General features: G+C 43.4%; 1 protein-coding gene across 1 annotated transcript in view; it reads right to left on the reverse strand.

Moving 5' to 3' along the window:
- LOC124594457 (fibrillin-1-like) overlaps positions 1 to 26,093 on the reverse strand; it is a 200,812-nt gene that overhangs the window by 35,895 nt on the left and 138,824 nt on the right. Inside the window, exons 13-16 of the mRNA XM_047132836.1 lie at positions 25,386 to 25,528; positions 13,319 to 13,528; positions 10,984 to 11,104; positions 6,841 to 6,977 (exon numbers count right to left, since the gene is read on the reverse strand). Of these exons, the coding sequence (XP_046988792.1) occupies positions 6,841 to 6,977; positions 10,984 to 11,104; positions 13,319 to 13,528; positions 25,386 to 25,528 (611 nt within the window). The remainder of the gene's footprint in view (positions 1 to 6,840; positions 6,978 to 10,983; positions 11,105 to 13,318; positions 13,529 to 25,385; positions 25,529 to 26,093) is intronic.

Raw genomic sequence — 26,093 nt, forward strand, 5'->3', positions numbered from 1 at the left:
CATTATTCGCATGTAAATAGCGTGATGCCTCCAGTCACATCAATACGCTGCTTCAAAGCAAAGACAAAGGCAGTGGGAAAGACAGAGAGTGAGAAATTGCGTGGTGTGTGGGGAGGGTAATGGTTACGAGAGGAAAGGCCTAAGGATGAGTAGAAAAGGATGAGGATAGAGGAGCTCTGATGTGGAGTTGGATAGGCGGAGAAGAGTTAAAGTTGGTAGGAGGGATAACTACCGGGGTAGATCTCAGTGTCTGGGAGAGGGAGCTGATTAAAGTCGCATTGAGATAGGATGTGGAGTGGGTATAGATGCTGGGATCGATGGATGTGTTTGAGAAGGTTCAGTAGCATACCAGTGTTGGTGATCAGAGGGGAGACAATGGGGTTATTGGAATCTAGTATTCAGAGTCCAGTGTGCACCCACTGAACTACTTTGGATACTATAGGAGATGTGGAGGTGTTCTATGTGGGTGAGGAGGGTGAGAATTCGCTAACATGGTAGAGAATCCATGTGGAAGAAGGTAAATGGAAGCTAAAAGTGGTATCGAGAGCACTGTTTTTGATGACTTGGAAAGACTTATAGAACTTTGATGGGGCAAAGATCCATGCTACATCGGCGTAGGATGATGGATCAGATCAGGGTTTTGTAGATGTGGAGAATAGTGGAAGGGTGTAATCCACAAGTTCCACCTCTTAGTAGTTTTTGTCTATTGACAGGTGTTGTTGGTTGGTTAGTAGGTGAGTTTTCCACATTTTTTGCTGGTTGAAGGCTAATCCAAGATATTTCATTGTGTTAGTTAAATGGATAGAATAGTCATAAATGGTAAGGTAGAGGCCATGGAGGTGGAAATTGTGCGTGGTTCATCCTATAAATATTGCCTGAGTTTTGGAGGGGTTGATCTAGCCATTAGTTACAGAAGGAGGTGAACTGATTGAGGTGCATTCGGAGAGATGGTTGGGATATGCAGAGCATACGGAAGAGGGCAGGGAATGCGGAGACATCAGCATACTGAATGAGGTGGACTGAGGGTTTGGTTTTGGCATATCAATATTGTAGAGGACATAAAAGAGAGATGAGAGTTTAGAGCCTGGGGGCAATCTGCAAGAGCTGGTATTGTTAATAGTGACAAAGGAGGGGGAGTAGATCGAAAGGATTCAGTAAGGTGGACATATTTAATTGATGTGGGTTGGTCTGGAGTTTAAAGGGAGACCAGCATGTCATACATGGTTGTAGGCTTTCCTTAGGCCGAGGGAGACAAAAAAAGCTGATTTATAATAATTTTTCTGAAAAGACATCAAAAGTTGCAGTTTACTTGAAAATGTCCATAAGGCCGAAATTGCAATAGTAACAACAAATATTTTATACAGTCAACGGCTACTATGATGTCTTTTAAGAAATATTATATGACTGTGAATCCAAACAATGAGAAGTTAATATAAGAATTTTGTCGGTGGGGTAGGAGATGTGACAGGTGCAGGGACTGGTCATCAGACGAGAGACAGAGATGGAAGCCACACTGGTTAACGTGAAGGAGGTGGTGTTCAGGAGTTGGATACCTTAGGGGAGGATGGATTCAAAGATCTTCCTAAACAATATGATAAGGCAGATGGGGCAAGTAAGAGGAGGTGTCAATAACAGGTTCCTGTGGTTTTAGGGAAAGCGGAATTTCGGCTTTTTCCACTGTTGAAGATAGTAACCAGTGGAGAGGGTAGTGGAGGAGTAGTTGGGCTTGGCCAAGGGAGGGGAGGGGTGTGGTGTGGGGAGGGGGGTAAAGGGGTCAGTTAGGATGTATGGTCTCAGTAGGAATGTGGATGAAAATATATGGCTGAGGAAACTGTTACATTTTTTGTGGAGTACCCGTTTTATGTCGTGTGCTGTCGTTGGTGTATTTAACATTGTTTGTAGTTATTGTTCAAATTCTGGAAGTTGGAATCCAGGGGCAGGGCAGCGGTAGTTGCATGTTAGCAGATGGTAGGGAAAAGTGACTAATCAAAATTTGGGTCATCAGGGATGGAAAAGATGTCAGAGAGGTAAAATGCACAACGGTTAGCTTTGCTCAGGTTGTCAGGTAAGGGATGGTTATTGTGGAGCAGTGGGTAGTGAACTAATAGGTTGTTAACAATGCGTTGATGGATGATATCCTGTACTTGCAAGAGTTAATGAGGAGTGTGGTGTTGAGACTTGTCTGGTGCCATTCCCAGCGTTTCTTCGCATTTATTAAATTTCTGATATGATAATATTCGCTGCTGGCTTGTGAGTTTATCTCGGTCACAAGTCTGCAAGAAAAAGCAATACTTGCGATGAGACTCTTGGAGGAGTAGTTGGGCTTGGCCAAGGGAGGGGAGGGGTGTGGCGTGGGGAGGGGGGTGAAGGGGTCAGTTAGGATGTATGGTCTCGGTAGGAATGTGGATGAAAATATATCTGACAAGGTCAGCTGCAGGAAGGATGTGGCATGGGGGATATCAGAAGCTGATGGACTGTCCAGTGTTGGCTTCCATTCTGGGTTTGTATGGATCCACAATAGGCATTACAGTTGGTTTGTTAGAATTCTTGGGTAATTCTGGGATGGAGATTGGAATGGGATGCATGGAGGTGGTATTGTGTGTAGAAGAATATGAGAAATACAGGAAGGTGGTCAATTCCAATCAAATTGAGGACTTCGGCAGTGAGACATTCAAAAAGTTTGGGAGATGCTATGATGGCATCGAGGGAGGTGTTCCTTTCAGGATGTATGTGGTGTGGGATGGGTACAACGTCACTTGCTGGGGATCTGAAAATTGACGCCATCACTGAAGTTCTGTGGAGGACTTTATGGATGTTGACATCAGCAGCAATAATATAGGTGGAAAAGGTATGATCTATGTGAGCGAGGAAGTCATAAGAGATGGATGTAGATTGTTGCACAGGTAATGGTTAGGGGTTGGAAAAATAGGGTAAGGATAAGGTGTTTGGTAGGAATTTTGTGTAGAGAGTATTGTATAGAGATGTTCTTGTGGTGGCAAATTGCAACTCCACCTCTGGATGTGGGAAGGGGGTCATCTTTGTGTTGCAGTATTAAGGGAGATGTTCAGCTAGTGTGGTAGTATTGGAGGATAAAGGTAAGGACGTTGTGTTGGGACAGGATGTCGATTAAAAAGAGTTTATTGTTGGGGAGGGACTGGGTGTTGTGGTAAACGATTTTGTAGTGCTGTCTTGCCATTATAACTGATAATATTGGTTTGTGTGGGTCAGGTCTGATGAGGTTTAGACAAAGGTGTCCAGAAAGGTGAAGATGTACCTGGTTGTGGGAATATGTAAGTTCAGTGTTGAAATGGAAGATGGATTGCGCAACAATGGAAATTTGTTGGAGTGTGTATGGACATTTGAATAGACAGGCGCTTTGGAGGTTTGTAATAAATTAAATACTATCTTCAGGTGTCAGAACTTGATGGAGTGAATTGTTGGAGTGAGTGAGAGTCCAGTGGCGCAGATTGGGATAGTGAGCTCAGGTTCGGTAGGTTGCGGCTTAAGCTTGCACTTCACAGAACAGGTGTGACAGGAGACATTGCGAGTGTTGCAGGTAGGAAGAGATGCTAGGTTAGGGAACTGTTTAAGTAGATGGAAGGCTCTGCTTTGTGTGGACATGTAGGTGAGAATTTACAATCCGCTGTCAGCTGATCATTGCAACAAAGACAGATTTGGCAGTGATACGACGGCAGATAGGATTTTCTACCATCTGCCTTGTGGCGGTGGTGGTATATCAGGACTCGCTCTTAAGGAGAAGGTCTTTGGTGGCGGCAGATTCAGATAAGACACGGACGAGACGAGTGAAGCCAAGGTCGTTAGTGATCCGAAAGTTTTTTCGGACTTCTAAATTCGGGTGGTTGTTCATTTCGGGTGCTACTTCCTCATCCGTGATCTCAAGGTCAACTTTGAGATCACTGCGGTGAGGGTGGGAGGACGGTGGAGAGGTTGGCATTGTTTGGCTGTGGGTGTACTGGTGAGAGGTATTAAGGAGGCCTTGCAACACAGGTAATGCGGGGAGTTTTGGGCTTCGTCTTGCACGTGGCGCTCGGCGAAGATTTAGGTTCAGCGTGCGCCCTGTCAGTATTAAATTTTATTCTAGTTTTTTGGTTGAACTGTTAACCAACGTGGTCGTGATTTTCTTATTTATTTTTCATTATACTGTCAGTTGCACCCATTTGTTCGGCTGAGTGGGTGGTAGTGTCGATCCTTGTGTGATTAACTTAGTTTATTTTAATGACGTGACACACACAGGCGGGCGACACAAGTAGCTGTCGAAAGTTGTACTTTGGCCAAATTGACAGAGCAGACACCAGTTTACTAAAAATGTGCCCCCGAATTATTATTTGTACATCTGAGGTCATAAGCCTTTACCCTGTTGGAGGGTATGTTCTCAACGTCCAGTTGGATGATTCTTCAAGTACCAATGTTTGCAATTTTAATGTGGTGAGATGGTCAAAATAAATGTTCAGTGAAAGGGCTCAGTGGCTTACTGTTCAAGGATCCCTGTATCCAAGGATCCTGTTCTATGGTTAACCGATTCCTACCCTTAACCTATGTTATTCCCTTTCCAACATAGATTCCTTGTAAAATATTAGCTTTCCCCATTTAATTTCTACTCTACTGTACATAAAGTAACCTATTGTACACAGCGCAGTATCCCAAAACAGTGTCTGCAAAAATGTTGCCAAAAGCGATCCTGTTCATATAAGGAACCATTGATGAATTTGCTCTAGAAGAGGAAATTCATTTATCGACTTGTTAAAAATGTTTACGTCAATTTAAGAAACTTATATTAAGAATATTTTAAAACCGTACGCTGCTGGTAACACATTTTACCCGACATTGCATTCCTGGGGTAGACGAAGTAACATCGTCATGTGCGACAGCATGTTTATACAACTGACGAGCGACAACCAACTTGCACGGTGGAAGTAATACCGTCAAACTGCACACCTATGTGCTAGCCATGTAACATATATTTTGATCACCAACAACTTTAATTTGAGGCTTCAAAATTACAGTCCGCGTCGTCCAGCAGAAATTGCACAACTGCACGGATACTATAACGATTCACAGCATAATTCATTATCAACTTTCAGCGCCGATTTATCAGGCAATGATATCGTATACGTAGTATGCGTCACAATTAATTCCCGAAAAACAAATATTTTAAAATGTAAACCAAGTCTGTTTTCTGCCGAATCTTCGCAGGGGACGATGTAATTGTGCGAATATTGGATTCATTAGATATTTTTAGTTCAAAAATGGCTCTGGGCACAATGGGAATTAACATCTGAGGTCATCAGTCCCCTGATTCAGAACTACGTAAACCTAACTAAGGACATCACACACACCCATGCCCGAGGCAAGATGCGAACCTGCGACCGTAGCGGTTGCACAGTTCCAGACTGGAGCACCTAGAACCGCTCGGCCACACCGGCCGGCAGATATTGTTCGTGCCATGATTGTATCTGTTTCGAATGTTTATTTGGGAAGTACAGTGTATATAGTTGTTCCAAAGAAATGGAGGACATGCAACAGAGAGATTGAAAGAGCCATTATAAAGCACCCTGGACTACAGGTTTTATTCTTTACTAATCTGACTCGTTTAAGGAATTTATTTGCTTACCTTGTTATTTTTTCTTATTCATTTACTTACTTTATGAACCACCTTTTTCATACAAATTGCGAAACGTAAAAAATGCAAATGATAAATCTTCATCACCGTAAAGAAGCACATAGTTTAGCTTACATAATACAAGTTCTACTTCTTCCTCGGATGAGGAGCTTGTTAATGGTCATTACAAACTTTTTAACTCGAATGAGAAACCGAATCAGCCTATGCAACACGCAAATGAGTAATCAATTGAAAACTAGATTATTCCTAAATTGTAGTCAACTTCGGTTTGTAATCGTGCGGTTTCAAAAAAATCTGTGTACTTGGCTCAACTGCAAGAAAATGTTTCGGGTAGGAAGTCCTTTCTACAACCATCACAATCGGAACATCTAGGCTAGAAATGTGCATAAGTACATGTCTGACAACAAATTAAAATCTTCCGCTTACAGGAAATTTTTCTGGGAGATTTACCCTGTTCATAAGGCAAATTTCAAATCTGGAAAATCCTCTTAATAAATGCTACCTGAAGCGAACCGAGGATTCAACTATAGCCAGCACTATCAATTTAGGTGAGGAAATTAGGCATTTTGTGCTACCCTGTTTTATTGATTCTAAGAGATAATCCGATGATTCAATAACCGCGGGATTTAATTACTTCAGTGATCAGATCTTGATTCCACTATCTGCTCTACAGGAACATAAAAATGTCATACTTTCGGGAGTAAGAAACTTACGTAATGAGTTCCCTTTGAATGGGAGATTTACTCTGCTGGAATGAAAACGCCACCTGACTGGCAAGAGTATTTTTGCCAAATTTTACACGTGAAATCATTAAAGACCTGCATAAAATAATTCGAAGCTATTTTATTTATTTAACTGACCATCACAACTGTCAAGAGTACTGCTGCCGATATCTTAACGCGGGAACATATATGTAGGCGACAAATTCTTCGCCTTTGATGAGGGAATGCGTACCTGTCATTAACGTATAAGATAAAACTTATCAACTGGAAACCCACAGTGTACTCGCGGAAGCATCCTTTTTGTTATTCACTTCTGACGCATTTCTAAATTCAATGCCTAATTCTGTCTCTCAGTTGGTATAAGCGACTTTGGTGGAATCAGTGTCTGGTCAAAATGTCTGTCGAATGTAGCGCTTGGCGACTTTGTTCAGAAGACTCCTGCAGTGATAAACGCATCTGGCTCACACAGGTACTCACCTTGGACGTGTATCTTGACGGTGCAGCTCGCTGTCGTGTTGTCCATTGGATTTCTGGCGATGAACGTTACCTCTGAGGTGCCAGGACCCAGCTGCGTCTCCAGCTGCTTGCCCCAAGGAGGCACAGAATCAATGTACCTGCAGGGAACCACATAAGAGCCTTTAATGTCCTGTGCTTTGAGAGAACTGGATTACAGTACATGCATAGTGTAAGGAAAAAAGATTCAAAACAAATTTTCGTTTTATTCTTCGTTTCCTATCGAAAACATAATTATATTACATTAAGTGAGAAGAGGTGGGACCCATAAAAGATGAACACATGTTATGTCCTGCTCATGAAAATGATTCAATGTAGATAGCAAAATACGAGGGCTATTTTGTTTTCAACCTCCGATGAATCTTTGTGCAGAAGTGTTGCGCACTGTCTGTATTACGAACGTCGATCGCGTCACGTCACTCTTTCCAGTTCTGAGTGCACAGTGAACAACCAAGAATACCTAGAAAAATAGTCTTAAGCCAAGTGTAAATTGGGTGCTGTAATTCAATTTCTTCATGCTGAGCTGCTCCGCCTGATTTTATCCAGCCCACGTAACATAGTTGCCATGTGTGACATAAAACTGCGGCATTGATGCAGGAACTTTGAAGCACGACTGATGCAGGCGGTCAGGAAAGAAAGCGAGTGACAACCGATGATCTTGTTTAGCGAGCAGATAGGCTGAGTCGACAAAATCCTATCCAATGGGCTATTCAGAACAAGCGAAGAGGAATGTTGACATCATGCTTGCCCTTCTTCATGATAACGCTCGGCCCCACACAGCAGTGCAACAAAAACGTTCCTGTAGTGTTTGATCACCCACCTTCAAACTCGCAACTTGGCTCTCTCTGATTTTCAACCCTCCGCTCCCAGCTATGGAGACAGCATGTCGGCACAGACAGGGAGCTACAGAGCAGCGTAGGGAATTGGCGAAAACCATAGGCGGCAGCTGTCTGTGACGAGAGTATTTGGAAGTTGGCAAAAGGCAACGACAAATGTTGTAGTCGGAACGACGACTACGTACCTCGAATGTGTAACTAAATGTCGCAAAAATTTTTTTTCGTGTTCACTGCTGTTTTAATTTAGCGACCAATCGGACCTTGAAATAAAAATAGCCCTCATACTCCGTTTTTTACTAGCGAAAGATCGAGGTGGTGAATAAAGAAGTAATGATAATCCGAACAATGTTTTTAGTTAGCGTTGTCTACTGAACGCCTAGTAATTTAAAACATACACGAACTATCTTTATTTTTAATGACGTCAAGAAGAAAACACTAGAACATTGTCTTTATATTCATTGATGTTTACTGTGAAAAGAGATTCTGAAGTCTGGTTCTATTAAAGCTGCCGACATTTTTCTGACTGTACGTTCTAATAATTGTACTTCGAAAATTATTTCACCGAATTTGCTTTATTGTCAAATATGATACGATCATAGTAAGCTGAATGTTATGAGAGTAAGTACTTATATGCAATAAAAGATTTTTTGTTTTCATTAACTAAAGCCTGACGATTAGGATGGAGAATAGCTTGTACTTGAATTTCACCTTTTATATGTCCATGAAGTGTTTCGTGGAACGGACATATCAAAGTCAAAGTACAGAGTAAAGTTTGTACCAAGTTACTCGTATAATTTCCGCTGATTGGATAAGAGACAAAAATTAAAACAAAATCGAAACTGACATTAAATTAAACAATTTTGTCGCACGGATAGCGAAGTAAGAAAACCACTAAAGGGTACGGCCTCGATGTTCACACCATTGAAATACAAATGTATAGTAGTCATTAAAACAAAAACAAAAAAGGACAGCGTGTGATGTTAACATCGAAAGTCTATCAAAATTATGTTTTGTTTCTATCCTCTTCCCTTCCTATAACATTGCCTTTAGTTTAATTCCCTTGAAGAACACTTCTGCATATTCCTTCCACCTTCCAGACTTCCGTTCTTTGTTTAGCACTGACTTATCATCTGAGCTCTACGTGTTCATACAGTTGTTTCAGTTCCTTCCAAAGGTCTCTTTAACGTTCCTGTAAGCGATATCCATCTTTTCCCTAGTTATACATGCTTCTAGAGCCTTGGCATTTGTCATGTAGACATTTTTCACTTTCAACAAACCTCAGTTTTAGACATCTGTATTCCCTTTCTCGTGTTTCATTTTCTGCATTTTTGTACTTTTTCCTGTGTTATCAAAGAACATGTACTAGGCCTTGTCGCTTTACCTGTCTGATCTTGTGCTGCCTTCACTATTTCACCTCTCAAAGCTATTTATCCGTTCAAATGGATCTGAGCACTATGGACTTAACTTCTGAGTTCATCAGTCCCCTAGAACTTAGAACTACTTAAACCTAACTAACCTAAGGATATCACAGACATCCATGCCCGAGGCAGGATTCGAACCTGCGACCGTGGTGGTCGCGCGGTTACAGCTTGTAGCACCCAGAACCACTCGGCCACCCCAGCCGGCTATTTATCCGTCTCCTACTCATCTAGTCTATTCCCCTCCCCATTTTCAAATGTTGCCTTGCTCTCCCTAAAAAAGTCTCAGTAACATCGTTTCTTTCATCCTTATCTAGTTTCCGTCTCCTTAATTTCTTACTTTGCTGCAACTTGTTAATTACTACCTTACAGTTCATAATCAATAAATTATGGTAACTGTCCACATCTGCCCCTTGGCAACGTCTTCCATTTTAAAATCTGGTCTCCAAATCACTGTCTGAAACCTTCTAGGACTCTTGCATGTATACAGCCTTCTTACATGATTTTTAGACCACTTGTCTGCTGTGATTAAACTACGCTCGGTGGGTTTGCATTCCTTTACCCTAGTCCATATACTCTTGGTACTTCTCCTACTTTTTCCTGCCATCGAATTCCAGCCCTCAACCACAACTAAATTTTCCTCTTTGCTAACTACCTCAATGATTTCTTTTATTTCGTCATACATTCTTTCAGTCTCTTCATAAACTGCGAAGCCGTATGGCATACAAATTATACTACCGAGTTAGGCGTTGGCTTCGTGGCCGTCATGGTTACGATAGTGCGTTCAGCATGCTGTTCGTAGTAGCTTACGGACATTCCTATTTCATTATTAATTATTACACCTACTTTTGGATTATCCCATTCTGGTTTTGTATTTATAATATCGGTATTTATAATAACACCAATAAATACAACTTAAATAAGTGCTACTCACTTTCAAAATGGCTGGTGTCATAAACTACTCGCAGTGCACAAACTGATACAAGTGCCAATACTGCTGAATAGTGATGTTGATGATATCCGATTTGTGGAGCTCTCAGCTGCGCGGTTATCAGCGCCCGTACATATTGCGAATCGTTTCACTGTCCAGTTTCTCCACTTTCCCTAATGATGATGAAATGATGAGGGCAACACAAACACCCAGTCTCCAAGCAGAGAAAATACCACACACGGCCGGTAATCGAAACCGAGACCCCATGATTCAGAGGCAGCAACGCTTGCCACTAGACCAGGAAATGCGGACTGCTGAATAGAGTCCTTGCAGATTTTGGGTGTTAGATGAAATTATAACAGGTATGTCATTAAAATACACCAAACTGGGTGAAACGTGAAACCCTTTCTTACTACAAGTTCAATAAATGTAACTTCAGACAGTCTCGTACCGACCTGTGGCTTGAAATATTACGTGCTCTTATCGTTCCGTAGTTGTTGTATTACTCACGAGAGAGGTAATGATAAAAGTTTAAAGACATTTAATAGGAAGGAAATATTAATTTCATATTCAAAGTCAATAGTATGAAACACTGATGGTCAAAAAGATATTGCACAGACTGCATATTGCGAATCAGTTCTCTAGCATGAATTTACGAAATAATGTTGAACTTAACGTAAAGTATTACAAATCTTACTCTCAGGATAAGACAATGATGGAAAACGTACTACAGAAAGGACTATAATCATCTAACTGACACATGAACTAAATTATAATGTTTATTTTTAAATAAATTAGAAACCGAATAAAATGTTTGACATAAACAAAAAAAGAAAAAGTACTTGTTACTTAAAGAGCCGTACTGTACTGATTACTTCTGCACAAGAATATAAAATATTGACAAGGAACATATCATACTCACCTCCACCAGTCCATGTTAGATTTCGGCTGTTGAATACGAACACGGACAGAGCTCTCATTTGGAGGTAAGTCAATTCTGACGTCATTTTGGCACTGAATGAAAGGTGCTGGTGCGTCAGAAGCTGTAGAACAAAGGTTTTCGTATTTTACTGGCAATTAATGTACACAAAAGAAAAATGTCAAAAGCTGTACGAGTCTCTATTAATAATGATAGCCACTCAAATTATTTTCTACGTATTATCTACAACAACTACGTATAAGGTGTCAACTCTAGCACAAAGAAATAAAATATCAACACAAAGACAATCTTTCATTATACCATTGCAACTTTGAACGAAACTCGGGACCTTTGCCTTTCGCGGGCAAGTGCTCTACCATCTGAGCTACCCAAGCACGACTCACGCCCCCTCCTCACAGCTTTACTTATGCCAGTACCTCGTCTCCCACCTTGCAAACTTCACAGAAGCTCTCCTGGTAGAGCACTTGCCCGCGAAAGGCAAGGGTCCCGAGTTCGAGTCTCGGTCCGGCAGACAGTTTTAATCTGCCAGGAAGTTTCAAACTTCATGCTGCTAACGATGTTTTTTCAGCAGATTTTGGTTATTTCTTGTATATCATATAAACCATTTCATGTTGTTTCCATTTCCGATAACGAGATATCAAGGGAAATATGTGTACTGGGTTCTTATTAAAAGTTTGTGCAGATTACTTTTAAAATGTCTGCCAGTCTCTCAATTCGTAGTGCTTAACGCAAACAATGTGTTAGCTACCTGAATCGTATGCTGAAACGATATTTGAGTGGGGCAGCAACCAAAACACCAGTTCTCAACTGCACCATTTTCTGTTCTGCATTTTCTTCATAGCTGTATCATTGCAGAACATATCACAATATCACCCGTTAACATCTAACGGACCGTACACCTCGATTACAAAGAACAGATTCTCATGCAAGTTGTAGCCTGTGTAAGTAAACCACTATCTGTTTGAATGAAAACTGTTTTGCTTTTCCTTTTACTGGTTATGACTTGTTTGTTCTGACGTATTTCGTAAGAGTATGAAGTGATTATTTTTTTCACAGAGCTTTTTTTTTAGACCAGCATGTGTAAGAGAAACTGTAAAGTTTCTGCAGAATAAGAAGTTCATTGCACAGTGTGTTTCCGCTGTTTTGATACTAACTCTCCGAGATGATGGTGCAGTATAAATGTGTAAACCGGAGGTTGTGGATTTCTATTAGAAAAGAGCTGAGTCGAAAGTCATAAATGAATATGTACAAAAATTCATATGAGTCGTTGAAAAGTTGATCTTAATATAGGCTAAATCCAAATACATAGTTCTCTGAAATTATTTTCGTTAGTTACATAACTTGGACATAGGCTCGTGGTCTTGCGGTAGCGTTCTCGCTTCCCGCGCACGGGGTCCCGGGTTCAATTGCCGGCGGGGTCAGGGATTTTCTCTGCCTCGTGATGACTAGGTGTTGTGTGTTCATCATCATTTCATCATCATTGACTCGCAAGTCGCCGAAGTGGCGTCAACTAAAAAGGACTTCCCCGCAAGGGGCCTCCCGGCCAACAATGCCATACGATCATTTCATTTCATTTCAGTGTTACATTAAGAGCAGTCGTTCTGAGCGACGCACGCCAGCGTCGATGAAAGCATCGCATCTTCAGAAAGACCCTGCCGCGCCCCGTGGAACCAGGAGAGCCTCTTCAGTCTCGATCGTAGTATTGTAGTTGATGGTGGCTGACCACCGACTGTTCTTTGGACACCTCTGACTGTGTTGCGGAACGCTCCCAGGCACATGAAGGAACGCTGTGGGCAATACCAAACTCCATTTTACCACTGACTCTTCCCAATGAGAAGTCACCAGCTGTTGTCCCCGGGACCTGTTGTAATGAACAACACCAACACAGTGCACCGTAAATGCTCTCTGACTGACACACGTTGTCTTTTCCCATTCCTTCAGCTGCCTCGTGTTGTAGCGCGAGCCCCATTGGGCACTGTATTCACTCTGATCACACGCCATGTTGCGTCCTGCTTCCTTGGCTGGACTGAGAGACCTCTGGCAACGTGCTACCACAGTTCCATTCACTTTCACCAAGTAGTTAATTTGTTATGGTACTTTATCGTTCTGATCCTTAAGGTTCACAATGCTGTGTTTTGCACTGGAGCGTGTCTCCACCTAGATAACTTACTAATTTAGCTCCAACAAGAGGGAAGACATCACGTGGGATTTTTTAAAGAATGCGTCCTCCGCATAATTTATTATTGACAAAATAACACTAGCGAGGCGGCGGTTAGTCCTCCCCCTCCGGTCTCGTCGCTGTGAGCCGTGTACCTACCCCTGAGCTCCCGCACGCAGGTGGGCTGCGCGCCTTCCCAGACGCCGGCGGGCGCGCAGCGCAGCACGCTGGTGCCCAGGTGTCGGTAGCCTGGCCCGCAGCGCACGTGGCACTCGGCGCCCGCCGCGTAGCGAGCGCCCGGACCGCTGGGCAGCCCCGGACACCGCACCTCGCCGCCCAGGGGCGCCGGCGGAGGGCCGCACACCGCCTCTGCCGGGCACAAACACAGCACAGTACAGTACAGGGGACGCTGTCGCCAGCTGTGGCTTCTGCGCCGGCGCACAAACACCTTCTCTAATGAAAAGATTTGGACGTATCAGGATCAAAGGCATAGTTGTTCACTGACTGGTGTTTGCTTTTTCTTTTCGTCTATACCAAGGCGTTTCTGTGTAAAACAGTAAACCTCCCGCCCCCAATTCTTCAATCTTCTAAAAGAAAAGCACATCGAAGGAGTTACACGAATTGGACGGAAGTCGATGGATGTCATGTGCATGTACAAACAAACAAATTATTAGAAGTTCAGAAAAGTTGAAGACGTATTAAAGAGAAATACTTCACAAATTGAGCAAGTAAATAACGAGTTAGTCCACCCCTGGTCCTCCTGCATTCGGCTCGGCGTTCTTTGACAGAGTCGTTGGATGTCCTCCCTAAGGATCTCGTGCCAGGTTCTTTCCAACCAGCTGGCTAGACCGTCATCATCCCGACCTGGTTCTAGGACCCTGATAACAATGCTCCAAGCGTTTTCGCTTGAGAAGAGACCCGACGACCTTGCTGGCCAATACAGGGTGTTACAAAAAAAGTACGGCCAAACTTTCAGGAAACGTCCCTCACACACAAATAAAGAAAAGATGTTATGTGGACATGTGTCCGGAAACGCTTAATTTCCATGTTAGAGCTCATTTTAGTTTCGTCAGTATGAACTGTACTTCCTCGATTCACCGCCAGTTGGCCCAATTGAAGGAAGGTAATGTTGACTTCGGTGCTTGTGTTTACATGCCACTCATTGCTCTACAGTCCTAGCATCAAGCACATCAGTACCTAGCATCAACAGGTTAGTGTTCATCACGAATGTGGTTTTGCAGTCAGTGCAATGTTTACAAATGCGGAGTTGGCAGATGCCCATTTGATGTATGGATTAGCACGGGGCAATAGCCGTGGCGCGGTACGTTTGTATCGAGACAGATTCCCAGAACGAAGGTGTCCCGACAGGAAGACGTTCGAAGCAATTGATCGGCGTCTTAGGGAGCACGGAACATTCCTGCCCATGACTCGCGACAGGGGAAGACCTAGAACGACGAGGACACCTGCAATGGACGAGGCAATTCTTCGTGCAGTTGACGATAACCCTAATGTCAGCGTCAGAGAAGTTGCTGCTGTACGTAACGTTGACCACGTCAATGTATGGAGAGTGCTACGGGAGAACCAGTTGTTTCAGCACCATGAACAGTGTGTGCAGGCACTATCAGCAGCTGATTGGCCTCGACGGGTACACTTCTGCGAATGGTTCATCCAACAACGTGTCAATCCTCATTTCAGTGCAAATGTTCTCTTTACAGATGAGGCTTCATTCCAACGTGATCAAATTGTAAATTTTCACAATCAACATGTGTGGGCTGACGAGAATCCGCACGCAATTGTGCAATCACGTCATCAACACAGATTTTCTGTGAACGTTTGGGCAGGCATTGTTGGTGATGTCTTGATTGGGCCCCATGTTCTTCCACCTACGCTCAATGGAGCACGTTATCATGATTTCATACGGGATACTCTACCTGTGCTGCTAGAACATGTGCCTTTACAAGTACAACACAACATGTGGTTCATGCACGATGGAGCTACTGCACATTTCAGTCGTAGTGTTCGTACGCTTCTCAACAACAGATTCGGTGACCGATGGATTGGTAGAGGCGGACCAATTCCATGGCCTCCATGCTCTCCTGACCTCAACCCACTTGACTTTCATTTATGGGGGCATTTGAAAGCTCTTGTCTACGCAACCCCGGTACCAAATGTAGAGACTCTTCGTGCTCGTATTGTGGACGGCTGTGATACAATACGCCATTCTCCAGGGCTGCATCAGCGCATCAGGGATTCCATACGACGGAGGGTGGATGCATGTGTCCTCGGTAACGGAGGACATTTTGAACATTTCCTGTAACAAAGTGTTTGAAGTCACGCTGGTACGTTCTGTTGCTGTGTGTTTCCATTCCATGATTAATGTGATTTGAAGAGAAGTAATAAAATGAGCTCTAACATGGAAAGTAAGCGTTTCCGGACATACGTCCACATAAATATTTTCTTTCTTTGTGTGTGAGGAATGTTTCCTGAAAGTTTGGCCGTACCTTTTTGTAACACCCTGTATAGGATTTGTCAAGCACGAACACGTGGTGGAAACTCTCGCCCTGTCGGGGTGGGTAAGGACGTCGTGCCAGATTCTTTCCAACCAGCGCGCTAGACCTTCATTGTCCCGACCTGACTCGAGGACCCTGCCCACAATGCTCCAAACGTTCTCGCTTGAGGAGAGACCTGGCGACTTTGCTGGCCAAGGTAGGATTTTTCGAGCACGAGCAGGAGTGGTAGAAACTCTCGTCCTATGAGGGGTGGGAATTATCTGGTGAAATGTAAGCCCACGATGACTTGCCATGAAGGGCAACAAAACGGGGGGCAGAATTCGTCCACATACTGCCGGCTGGTGTGGCCGAGCGACTATAGGCGATTCAGTCTGGAACCGCGCGACTGCTACGGTCGCAGGTTCAAATCCTACCTCGGGCATAGGTGTGTGTGATGTCCTTAGGTTACTTAAGTTTAAGTAGTTCTAAGTTCTAGGGGACTGATGACCTCAGATGTTAAGTCCCATAGTGCTCAGAGCCATTGGAGCCATTTCGTCCACATAGCGATGCGCCGTTAGGGTGCCGCGGATGACAACCAAAGGGATTCCGCTATGAAATGAAGCGGCACCCCAGACTTTCACTCCTGGTTGTTGGGCCTTATGGCGGGCGACAGTCAGTTTGGTATGACACGGCTATCGGAGGTGTCTGCTGACAAGTCTTCGCTGACAGTCGGGGTCAGTTCGAAGGAGAACTCATCACTGAAGACTATTCCACACCAGTCAATGAGACTCCAGGCCTAATGTGCCCGACACAACTACAAACGGGCTTGTTTGTATACAAATATGAACGGCAGTAGGCGCAAGAGGTCTTTGTGACCACTGAAACACCACTTGCACGTCGGATCGATTATAATTATGGATCCGCGGCCTTGATTGTCTCTCTCACGATTTCCCGGTCCTCACGTTCTGTCATCTCCACAGATCGACCGTTTCCTTCTTGACGCTGTATACGGCCATGGTTCTGCAAGCCGTAGCTACTGACTACATGGAATGAAATTCGGGAAACGTTATACATTAGTATCGTCATGTCCCCTGTTTAGTATACTCACCAGCTGCGCGGTAGCATTACGCTGCACCGTCAGCCAGTCATCCATCTCCTGCCAAAGTTTACAATGTTGCATTTTCCGTCAACAGCTGCATGAGTATCAATTTGTGACCAATTAGAAAAACCCTATGTTGTTCATCCTTTTTGTTTGTGTCAGAGCGTAAATAATATAATTTGACTTACTGAAGGTATTCAGTATACTAATGTGTAGAAAATTTAGGGTTATGCTCGGTGCCAAATTTAGTACTCACAGCAGACGGCCATCTCTGCGCATGGAAAATGGCTCTATTCCAGATGGGCACCACATTGAATTGGGCGTGCTTGGCACATACTGGTATGTCGTTCCATGGTCTTTTGCTCTATCATCTACCATTCATCGTAGTGGCTGGCGTATGGTGTCATGCCAGTCTGTCAGAAATCCTTGAACAGATGTTTTCCACGTGTTGCAGGTATGGAGAATATGCTGGTCTATGTATGCATGTAGGTCTTGATAATACGGGCAATATGCGGTCTTACGATATCTTGTTGGAAGATACCATTATGGAGACCTGGAAGATTGGACAGAACCATCAGCCTTATCGCATAAGAAAATTAAGGCCCACCGCCCAAATTAAAGCCTCTGTGAACCGGAGATGATAGTGCTGTGTACCCGATGATATGCAGTGCCATAACGCCAGGAGCTGAGCCCATATGATCATGACAAATACAGCCTGGCGACATTCGGTTCTCGGAGCCTCCACGGATGGATACGTCCATATTTATGCAGTTCTCAAACTTGGGACACATGAAAACACGATGAGGTGCCATTCCTGTACGCAGTGTAGTCGAACAACTTCTCTGTCAAACGAGGCTGTGACAGTGGTTGCTATGCTGTCAATCTGGGTGCGTGTCTCGCTGCAAAAAAGCCATTTCCTGACTCACGCTATTGAAATGACTGTGTGATCATGCACGGCCTAGCGAATATTATCTCTGTCCTAGTGGGCGCTAGCCACGCGGGGACTGTGATATCCCTCATGGCGTTGGCTATGGCCCACATAACCCATCAATTCCATATCCTCATGACAGTTGTAGGTTAACGATCATCGTGGAACGGTAGCCTTTAGTCTCGGTGGGCCACATGCCTGACGCTGCCGAATTCGATACCTACAAGGGTTGGAAAGCAGTACTAAAACAGCGCGAGGAAGGCATGTTGAACATAAATGCACATGCTAACTAAGACTGCAGGTGACGCTGTTATTTTTGAACACGAACGGCACCTTTCCAATGTCCTCAATACGTTACAAGTGCCAGCTATGGGCAAGCAATGTTCTGCGTAATTGTGAATGCATCATATCCGAGCTGAGTGAATTCGAACGCGGGAAAATTCAAAAAATCTACATCTACATCCATACACCGCAAGCCACCGGACGGTGTGTGGCGGAGGGTACCTTGAGTACCTCTATCGGTTCTCCCTTCTATTCCAGTCTCGTATTATTCGTGGAAAGAAAGATTGTCGGTATGCCTCTGTGTGGGCTCTAATCTCTCCGATTTTGTCCTCATGGTCTCTTCGCGAGATATACGTAGGAGGGAGCAATATACTGCTTGACTCTTCGGTGAAGGTATGTTCTAACAAAAGCCAGTACCGAGCTGCTGAGCGTCTCTCCTGCAGAGTCTTCCACTGGAATTTATCTATCATCTCCGTAACGGTTTCGCGATTACTAAATGATCCTGTAACGAAGCGCGCTGGTCTCCGTTGGATCTTCTCTATCTCTTCTATCAACCCCATCTGGTAGGGATCCCACACCGCTGAGCAGCACTCAAGCAGTGGGCGAACAAGCGTACTGTAACCTACTTCCTTTGTTTTCGGATTGCATTTCCTTAGGATTCTTCCAATGAATCTCAGTCTGGCATCTGCTTTACCGACGATCAACTTTATATGATCATTCCATTTTAAATCACTCCTAATGCGTACTCCCAGATAATTATGGAATTAACTGCTTCCAGTTGCTGACCTGCTATATTGTAGCTAAATGATATGGGATCTTTCATGTATTCGGAGCACATTACACTTGTCTACATTGAGATTCAGTTGCCATTACCTGCACCATTCGTCAATTCGCAGATCCTCCTGCATTTCAGTACAATTTTCAATTGTTACAACCTCTCGATATACCACAGCATCATCCAGTTATGGGCAAGCAATGTTCTGCGTAATTGTGAATGTATTATATCCAAGCTGAGTGAATTCGAATGGTTCAAATGGCTCTGAGCACTATGGGACTTAACTTCTAAGGTCATCAGTCCCCTAGAACTTAGAACTACTTAAACCTACCTAACCTAAGGACATCACACACATCCATGCCCGAGGCAGGATTCGAACCTGCGGCCGTAGCGGTCGCGCGGTTCCGGGCTGAAGCGCCTAGAACCACTCGGCCACACTGGCCGGCGTGGGAAAATTGCTGGTGCTCTTATTATGGTAGTTGCCTCCGCAACCAAGGGGTTCGAAGTGTTTGGTGTTTCAATAGTTATACCGTATACAGGGAAAGCAGGTGAACGTAATGCTTTAGGACACAACGCGGACTGAAGTGTCTGTTGAGTAATAGTGACAGACGGTTATTAAAGGGGATTGTGACGAAAAGTATGGGGATGGCTGACGCAAAGATAACTGCAGCTCTGAATGTCGCACTAGCTAACTATCTCAGCGCCAAAACAGCTCCAAAAGCAGATAAATGCAGGGTGAACTGGAATCCCAGAACCACTCATTAGTGGTGCAAATGCCCGTAACTCAGAAATTCGGCATACCGAAGCCATAAAACCTGAACTATGGAGCAATGGAAGGAAGTTATTGGCTCGGCTGAGCTTTGTTTCACGCTGCTACCATCTTCTGACCGAGATTACGTCCCTACAGGCCGGGCGTCCGGCGATGATTTGGGAAGCAAAATCATGGTATTCCATGGGCTCCGTAGTTACTCTGGAAGGTCGCATTACAACCAAGCATTATCTGACCTTTTGTGCCGATGACATCAATTCCATGGTACAATATTTGTTCCCCAGTGGTGCTGCTCTGTTCCAAGGCAACAGGGACACTGTTCACTCAGCTCGAATCGTCCAGGATTGATTTTGTGAACACGAGGATAAACTGTCGCATTTCTCGTGACCACCAGTCACCAGATCTCAATACTGTTGAGCCTCTGGGATCTATTTTGAGAGAAGCGTGCGTGACTGCTATCCCCCTCCATCGCCGTTACCTGAGCTTGCCACAATTTTACAGGAGCAATGATAACCACACAGGACCTGTGTGTAACCATTACCAGACGAATGGTTGCTGTTTTGAATGCCAACTGGTTTCCTGCACCGTATTGGGCATGATAATGTGTTGTGTTTTTGGTGTTTCCATATTTTTGTCCACTAGCTGTACATTGGGCAGTTGCGGTGAAATGCTAGTTACTTGCATCTCCACTTCATTGCTATTTTAAAGACTGTTATATGCCGTACTCATGGTCTTGCAATTTTAACGAAAAACATTGTACGTAAACAATGCACGTTAATTTCTTGCACACACGACAAATTCATACTGTTCATACAAATGTGTTACTGTCATTGACAAACAGACTTTAGATTAAAGATGTGAGATTATTAACTCACACGTATTTATAATTCTGTCAAACTGGTTGCTTAGTTACACAAATTCAACTAATCACAACTAATGTAGTCTTCAATTTCAAAACAAAAAGAATACCGCTGTCCTTGACTGAGAACGATAGTATCGTAGACAATACAGCCTGCCTTCCTGGAACTGAACTTACACTATTGTCCATTAAAATTGCTACGGCACGAAGATGACGTGCTACAGACGCGAAATTTAACCGACAGGAAGAAGATGCTGTGATACGCAAATGATTAGCTTTTCAGAGCATTCGCACAACGTTGGCGCCGGTGACGACACCTACAGCGTGCTGACATGAGGAAAGTTTCCAAACGATTTCTCATACACAAACAGCAGTTGGCCGGCATTGCCTGGTGAAACGTTGTTGTGATGCCTAGTGTAAGGAGGAGAAATGCGTACCATGACGTTTCCGACTTTGATAAAGGTCGGATTGTAGCCTATCGCGATTGCGGTTTATCGTATCGCGACACTGCTGCTCGCGTTGATCGAGATCCAATGACTGTTAACACAATATGGAATCGGTGGGTTCAGGAGGATAATACGGAACGCCGTGCTGGATCCCAACGGCCTCGTATCACAAGCAGTCGAGATGACAGACATCTTATCCGAATGGCTGTAACGGATTGTGCAGCCACTTATCGATCCCTCAGTAAAGAGATGAGAACGTTTGCAAGACAACAATCTGCACGAACAGTTCGACGACGTTTGCAGCAGTTTGGACTATCAACTCGGAGACCATGGCTGCGGTTACCCTTGACGCTGCATCACAGACAGGAGCGCCTGCAATGGTGTACTCAACGACGAACCTGGGTGCACGAATGGCAAAACGTCATTTTTTCGGATGAATCAAGTTTTTGTTTACAGCATCATGATGGTCGCATCCGTGTTTGGCGATATCACGGTGAACGCACATTGGAAGCGTGTATTCGTCATCGCCATACTGGCGTATCACCCAGCGTGATGGTATGGGCTGCCATTGGTTACACGTCTCGGTCACCTCTTCTTCGCATTGACGGCACTTTGAACAGTGTACGTTACATTTCAAATGTGTTACGACCTGTGGCTCTACCCTTCATTCGATACCTGCGAAACCCTACATTTCAGGAGGATAATGCACGACCGCATGTTGCAGGTCCTATACGGGCCTTTCCGGATACAGAAAATGTTCGACTGCTACCCTGGCCAGCACATTCTCCAGATCTCTCACCAAATGGAAACGTCTGGTCAATGGTGGGCGAGCAACTGGCTCATCACAATACGCCAGTCACTACTCTTGATAAACTGTGGTATCGTGTTGGAGCTGTATGGGCAGCTGTACCTGTACACGCCATCCAAGCTCTGTTTGACTCAATGCCCAGGCGTATCAAGGCCGTTATTACGGCCAGAGGTGGTTGTTCTGGGTACTGATTTCTCAGGACCTATGCACCGAAATGGCGTGAAAATATAAACACATGTCAGTTCTAGTATAATATATTTGTCCAATGAATACCCGTTTATCTTCTGCACTTCTTCTTGGTGAAGCAATTTTAATGGCCAGTAGTGTAGATACTCAGCTAGTAGAAGGAGGGCCTACGGTTTAACAAAGACTGTGGAACACGGTGGAAATCGGCTTATTTCTCATTTACAAATCACAAGCTGAAGCTGAAGAAGCGGTAAGTGACACAGAATAAACGTCCTAACCTCGACTGGGTAGAACCTGGAAATTTTAGATTTTTATCGCTGCACGTTCTCTCCGAACTGCCAGGCTGTCTCAATGCCATGCTAATCTCTTAAATTCATATCTTTCATTATTGAAGTGGACGGATAGGCCACTAATGTATTTAATTGAAGATATTTTAAAAATCCACTCTAAATGTATTATAATTGATTAATTATTTTTTTGAGATAGTTACAGTTCAACGTCTACGAAGATGTTTTGGCAGGGGAAACGGTTGTAGACGTGGCTAAACGCTGAAGAAAGATTATAGCCTTTTCTATACAACTTCTGAAAGAAACACACTTAGGAGAACGAGACTTCTGTTTTAAAACTTCCTGGCAGATTACAACTATGGATAGAATCGCTACAACATGGTGGAGTAAAAGAAGACTGGGAACAGGTTAAATCTCGTGTACATATACAGCAGAAAAGAAAATTGGGAAAACGAGACCCAAAAATAAGGGGACATGTTTTACATCAGATATTATTTAACTTGTCGAAAACAGAAGGCTGTGCAAAAGTGCAACTAATGAACAAGAGAAAACTGGAAGCAGAAGACTAGGGAATTTAATAAATAGAAAAGTTATGAAAGCAAAAGAAAGTTTTTTTTAAGGAGATGCGCAGAACGTTGGAAGAAAATATGCTAAATTGAAGAACTGATATAGGCTACAGAACAGCAAATAAATGCTTTTTGTCGAAGATGTGGTGAAGAGATGGAAAAAATACATTGAGGAATTGTATGACGGAACAGCTTTATCGGGGTAGTAATAAGAAAATAAGAGGAAGTAGATGAAGATGACAAAAAGAGACGAATTTCTGCAAGAAGAATTTGAGGAAGCTCTTAAAGCAATGGGTACTGATGACATTCCTGCAGAACTGATCAAGAATGTTGGTGACAAAATTCAGACGAATGGAGTAATTCAGCAGTACTGCACAAAGGCTCTATTACTTGGGTAGTGATTAAACAAGTGACGGTATCCTCAACAAGTTGGTTAAATGGTAACAAGCATAGCGACATAAATGTCCTACTTGTTCGTGTTAAATCTCTATCAAATACTCACGGCATTACAATAATTATGTTAGATCTGTGTTACAGGAATTTATGCAGAGAGTGTAGAAGAAGAAAATGCTGTAATGGAAGGAACTCTAATGTTTCCTTACTTTATTTTGTAATCAGAGTTAAACAGATGCACGAGTCGGTCGCGAATATCTGCTTCTCAAATGCTTAACGTGATGTTACGAAACAGACTTGGAGCCATGCGGAAGCATTATCTCCTAATATGAGAACCCACGCTATTTCATTTTCCATCTGATGGACATTGTTAACCTCTCTTGTTGACGCCAGACAGATTTTCATCATGAAGAGCCAAGAACTTACAAGATTACACTATTAGTACTGGAAGTGAAAAAAATGGGATGAACACATAAAATTATCATTATGGAAAGCGAATATAAGACTTAAATTTGGTCGGAGAGGTCTGTGAGAGTATGGTACATCTGTAAAGAAACCGCATATGACACCGTCTGTAGAATTCTAGAATCCTTATTAAGTAGGCGTGACGGCAGACTTCTAAAGAATTTAGAAACGCGTTGCGACGCTGGTAATCAATCGATATTCCCGATACGAAAGTGTAACATAAATTACGAGGGAACGTAAATGGAAATGTGAGTAAAGTCTTGTGAGTGATAGGCCATGTCAGTTGACTGAACAGACCAGAGCACACGATAAGACGCCAGAAGGAGAGGAGGCAAATCGTCGAGTTTCTATGACAAGAAAACGACGCTGCATAATGAAGATAAAACTTAAATTTTATTGATAAAGGGCGAGAAAGTCTACAGATTTATTTAAATGGTAGTCCTTGATGAAAGCCTCGGTTGTTCCTGAAAAATCCCATTAGTTGAATCTAGATAAGTGGATTTCCAGGAATACTGTGCTCAAATTCTGTTGCTTCCATTGCACATCGTCGGCAGAGGTGATAAATGAAACTACAGGGTTAGCGTGAGTGGCTGATATGGATTATGAACAATACGTCGATAATGCTGGCACGAGATGCCCTCTGGCGTGCATTGTACACTGGCTTGGAGAGTGCATAGGTGCCTGTAGCCGACCCTACATCCGTGGCGTCGCAAAATACACAACTGTACGGTATTAGTGCTAGGATTACGACAGTGTATCTGTCTCTCAATAGTTGTTTGCGAAACATGTGGATAATGCAAAGAGCATCTGGAAGTTTAGTGGGCAACAAATATTGTTCTTAGACTTACAAGAGCTTTCATTTATGCTGTGCAATTTTCAATACATACTGTATAAATTTCTGGTATTGTGAAGTTCTCTACTCGCTCGAATGAATAGCCTTATGTTACGTAGCAGCAGTAAGTGTGAGTGTGATATTTGTACTATAGAAACTCTACTATAAGCGATAAGAGTAGGTTCGCCAGAGTACATTACACTTTGAAATAAAGGAATCTCTGTGTTAATAATAAATATTTTCATTACACGAAATCTGTCTGCAGCTGTTGTCATTAGTAGTTAAAGACAATTTACTGGGTAGTAGTTAATTACCTGATCCATACCTACAATCTAATAATGAACCTTGATCTCATTTTCGTGTACAGGGTGATTCCGTAATGATGTTCCAAACTGTCAGGGACGATGGAGAACTATCAATTTGAGGAACCCTGATCCGGAAACGACCGAGTCGGAAGTTGTAAGCAACAACCTTCCTGATACCTCCGATAGTAGACCTCTTCTACCTCAAGCTCACTGCTTTCCATATTTTGGGAGGAAGTAGTATGGATCAAAACAAGAAAAACTATCAAGTAAATGTGGGCTCTAATGTGCATACCTTAAGAGCTACGAGCACTTTTTTCAGTGAAGAGATGTTTTTCTCAGTAGCAAAAGTGAACAAATGGTCGTATGCTCTAAGGTACGCACTTTAGAGCCCATGTTTACCCTTCATTTTTTTTTGTGTTGAACTATACCACATCTTTCCAAAACCTGGAAAGCAAAGCTTGCAGTAGAAGAGATCAAATGTCAGAGGTATCAGAACGGTTTTCGCTTATACCCTCCGGCTCTGCCGTTTCCGCACCAGAGCTGCTTACCTCGAATTGATACATTACCCTTCTCCTCCATCCCTGAAAGTTTGTCACATCACTATTGAATCACCGTCACTGTATTTACAGTTTGATGCCAGATGTTCGCAGGAAAGTGCCGCGACACGCTTCAGAAGTGTCGCACTGTTAGAGCAATGAGGAGGCCTGGTGGACCAACCCTGTGAATGGGCAGCGTACCACGACAGGTCCTTGCGTCGGTGTCCAGCACGAAGTCGTCGCTGCAGACACACAGGAAGCTGCCCGGCGTGTTGACGCAGTCCATGTTGCAGCCGCCGTTCCTCTCCGTACACTCGTTGACGTCTTCACACACCGTCCGGTTCCTGGTCAGTAGAATGGCCACGTGTTACACAAAAATAAAAAAACAGTGTATCTACGTTAACTATCGAAAGACACTGAAATATCTGCTCGAAATAGTGTGCCGTCCACTGGAGAATAATCATCTGCTATCGGGACACGTTTGGTGCCAGTTAGTATCACCGTTTGAATTTTCGCGACAGTAATAGCTGTCGTGATCTTTATACAGAAAACAAAACTACGGCAATAAGGTGGTGCTGGTAAAAAGAATGGAACTAACATTTCTGTACCCGCAAAAGAGGACAGCTAGCAGCATCTGCCAGCGTTAGAAACGATGCTAATTGATGGAAGAGTCACAAAAGTACACATGTAGAACCATTACTCCCCTTGAAATCGACTAATCTGATGAAATGTAAGAATTCAGTCGTTGACAACGTACATTTAACATTGTGTTAGTGTGTGTTGTCCTGCGCTTATAAGACATTACTATGACCTAAAATTGTGTGCAAATTGAATGATTCTCTCCACATCGCACAGACCACCGGGCAAACTTTACATAAAACGTGTGGGAAATGCTGCTCCTCGAGTTCA

This window comes from Schistocerca americana, chromosome 1, assembly GCF_021461395.2.
Source record: "Schistocerca americana isolate TAMUIC-IGC-003095 chromosome 1, iqSchAmer2.1, whole genome shotgun sequence".
Taxonomy (NCBI): domain Eukaryota; kingdom Metazoa; phylum Arthropoda; class Insecta; order Orthoptera; family Acrididae; genus Schistocerca; species Schistocerca americana.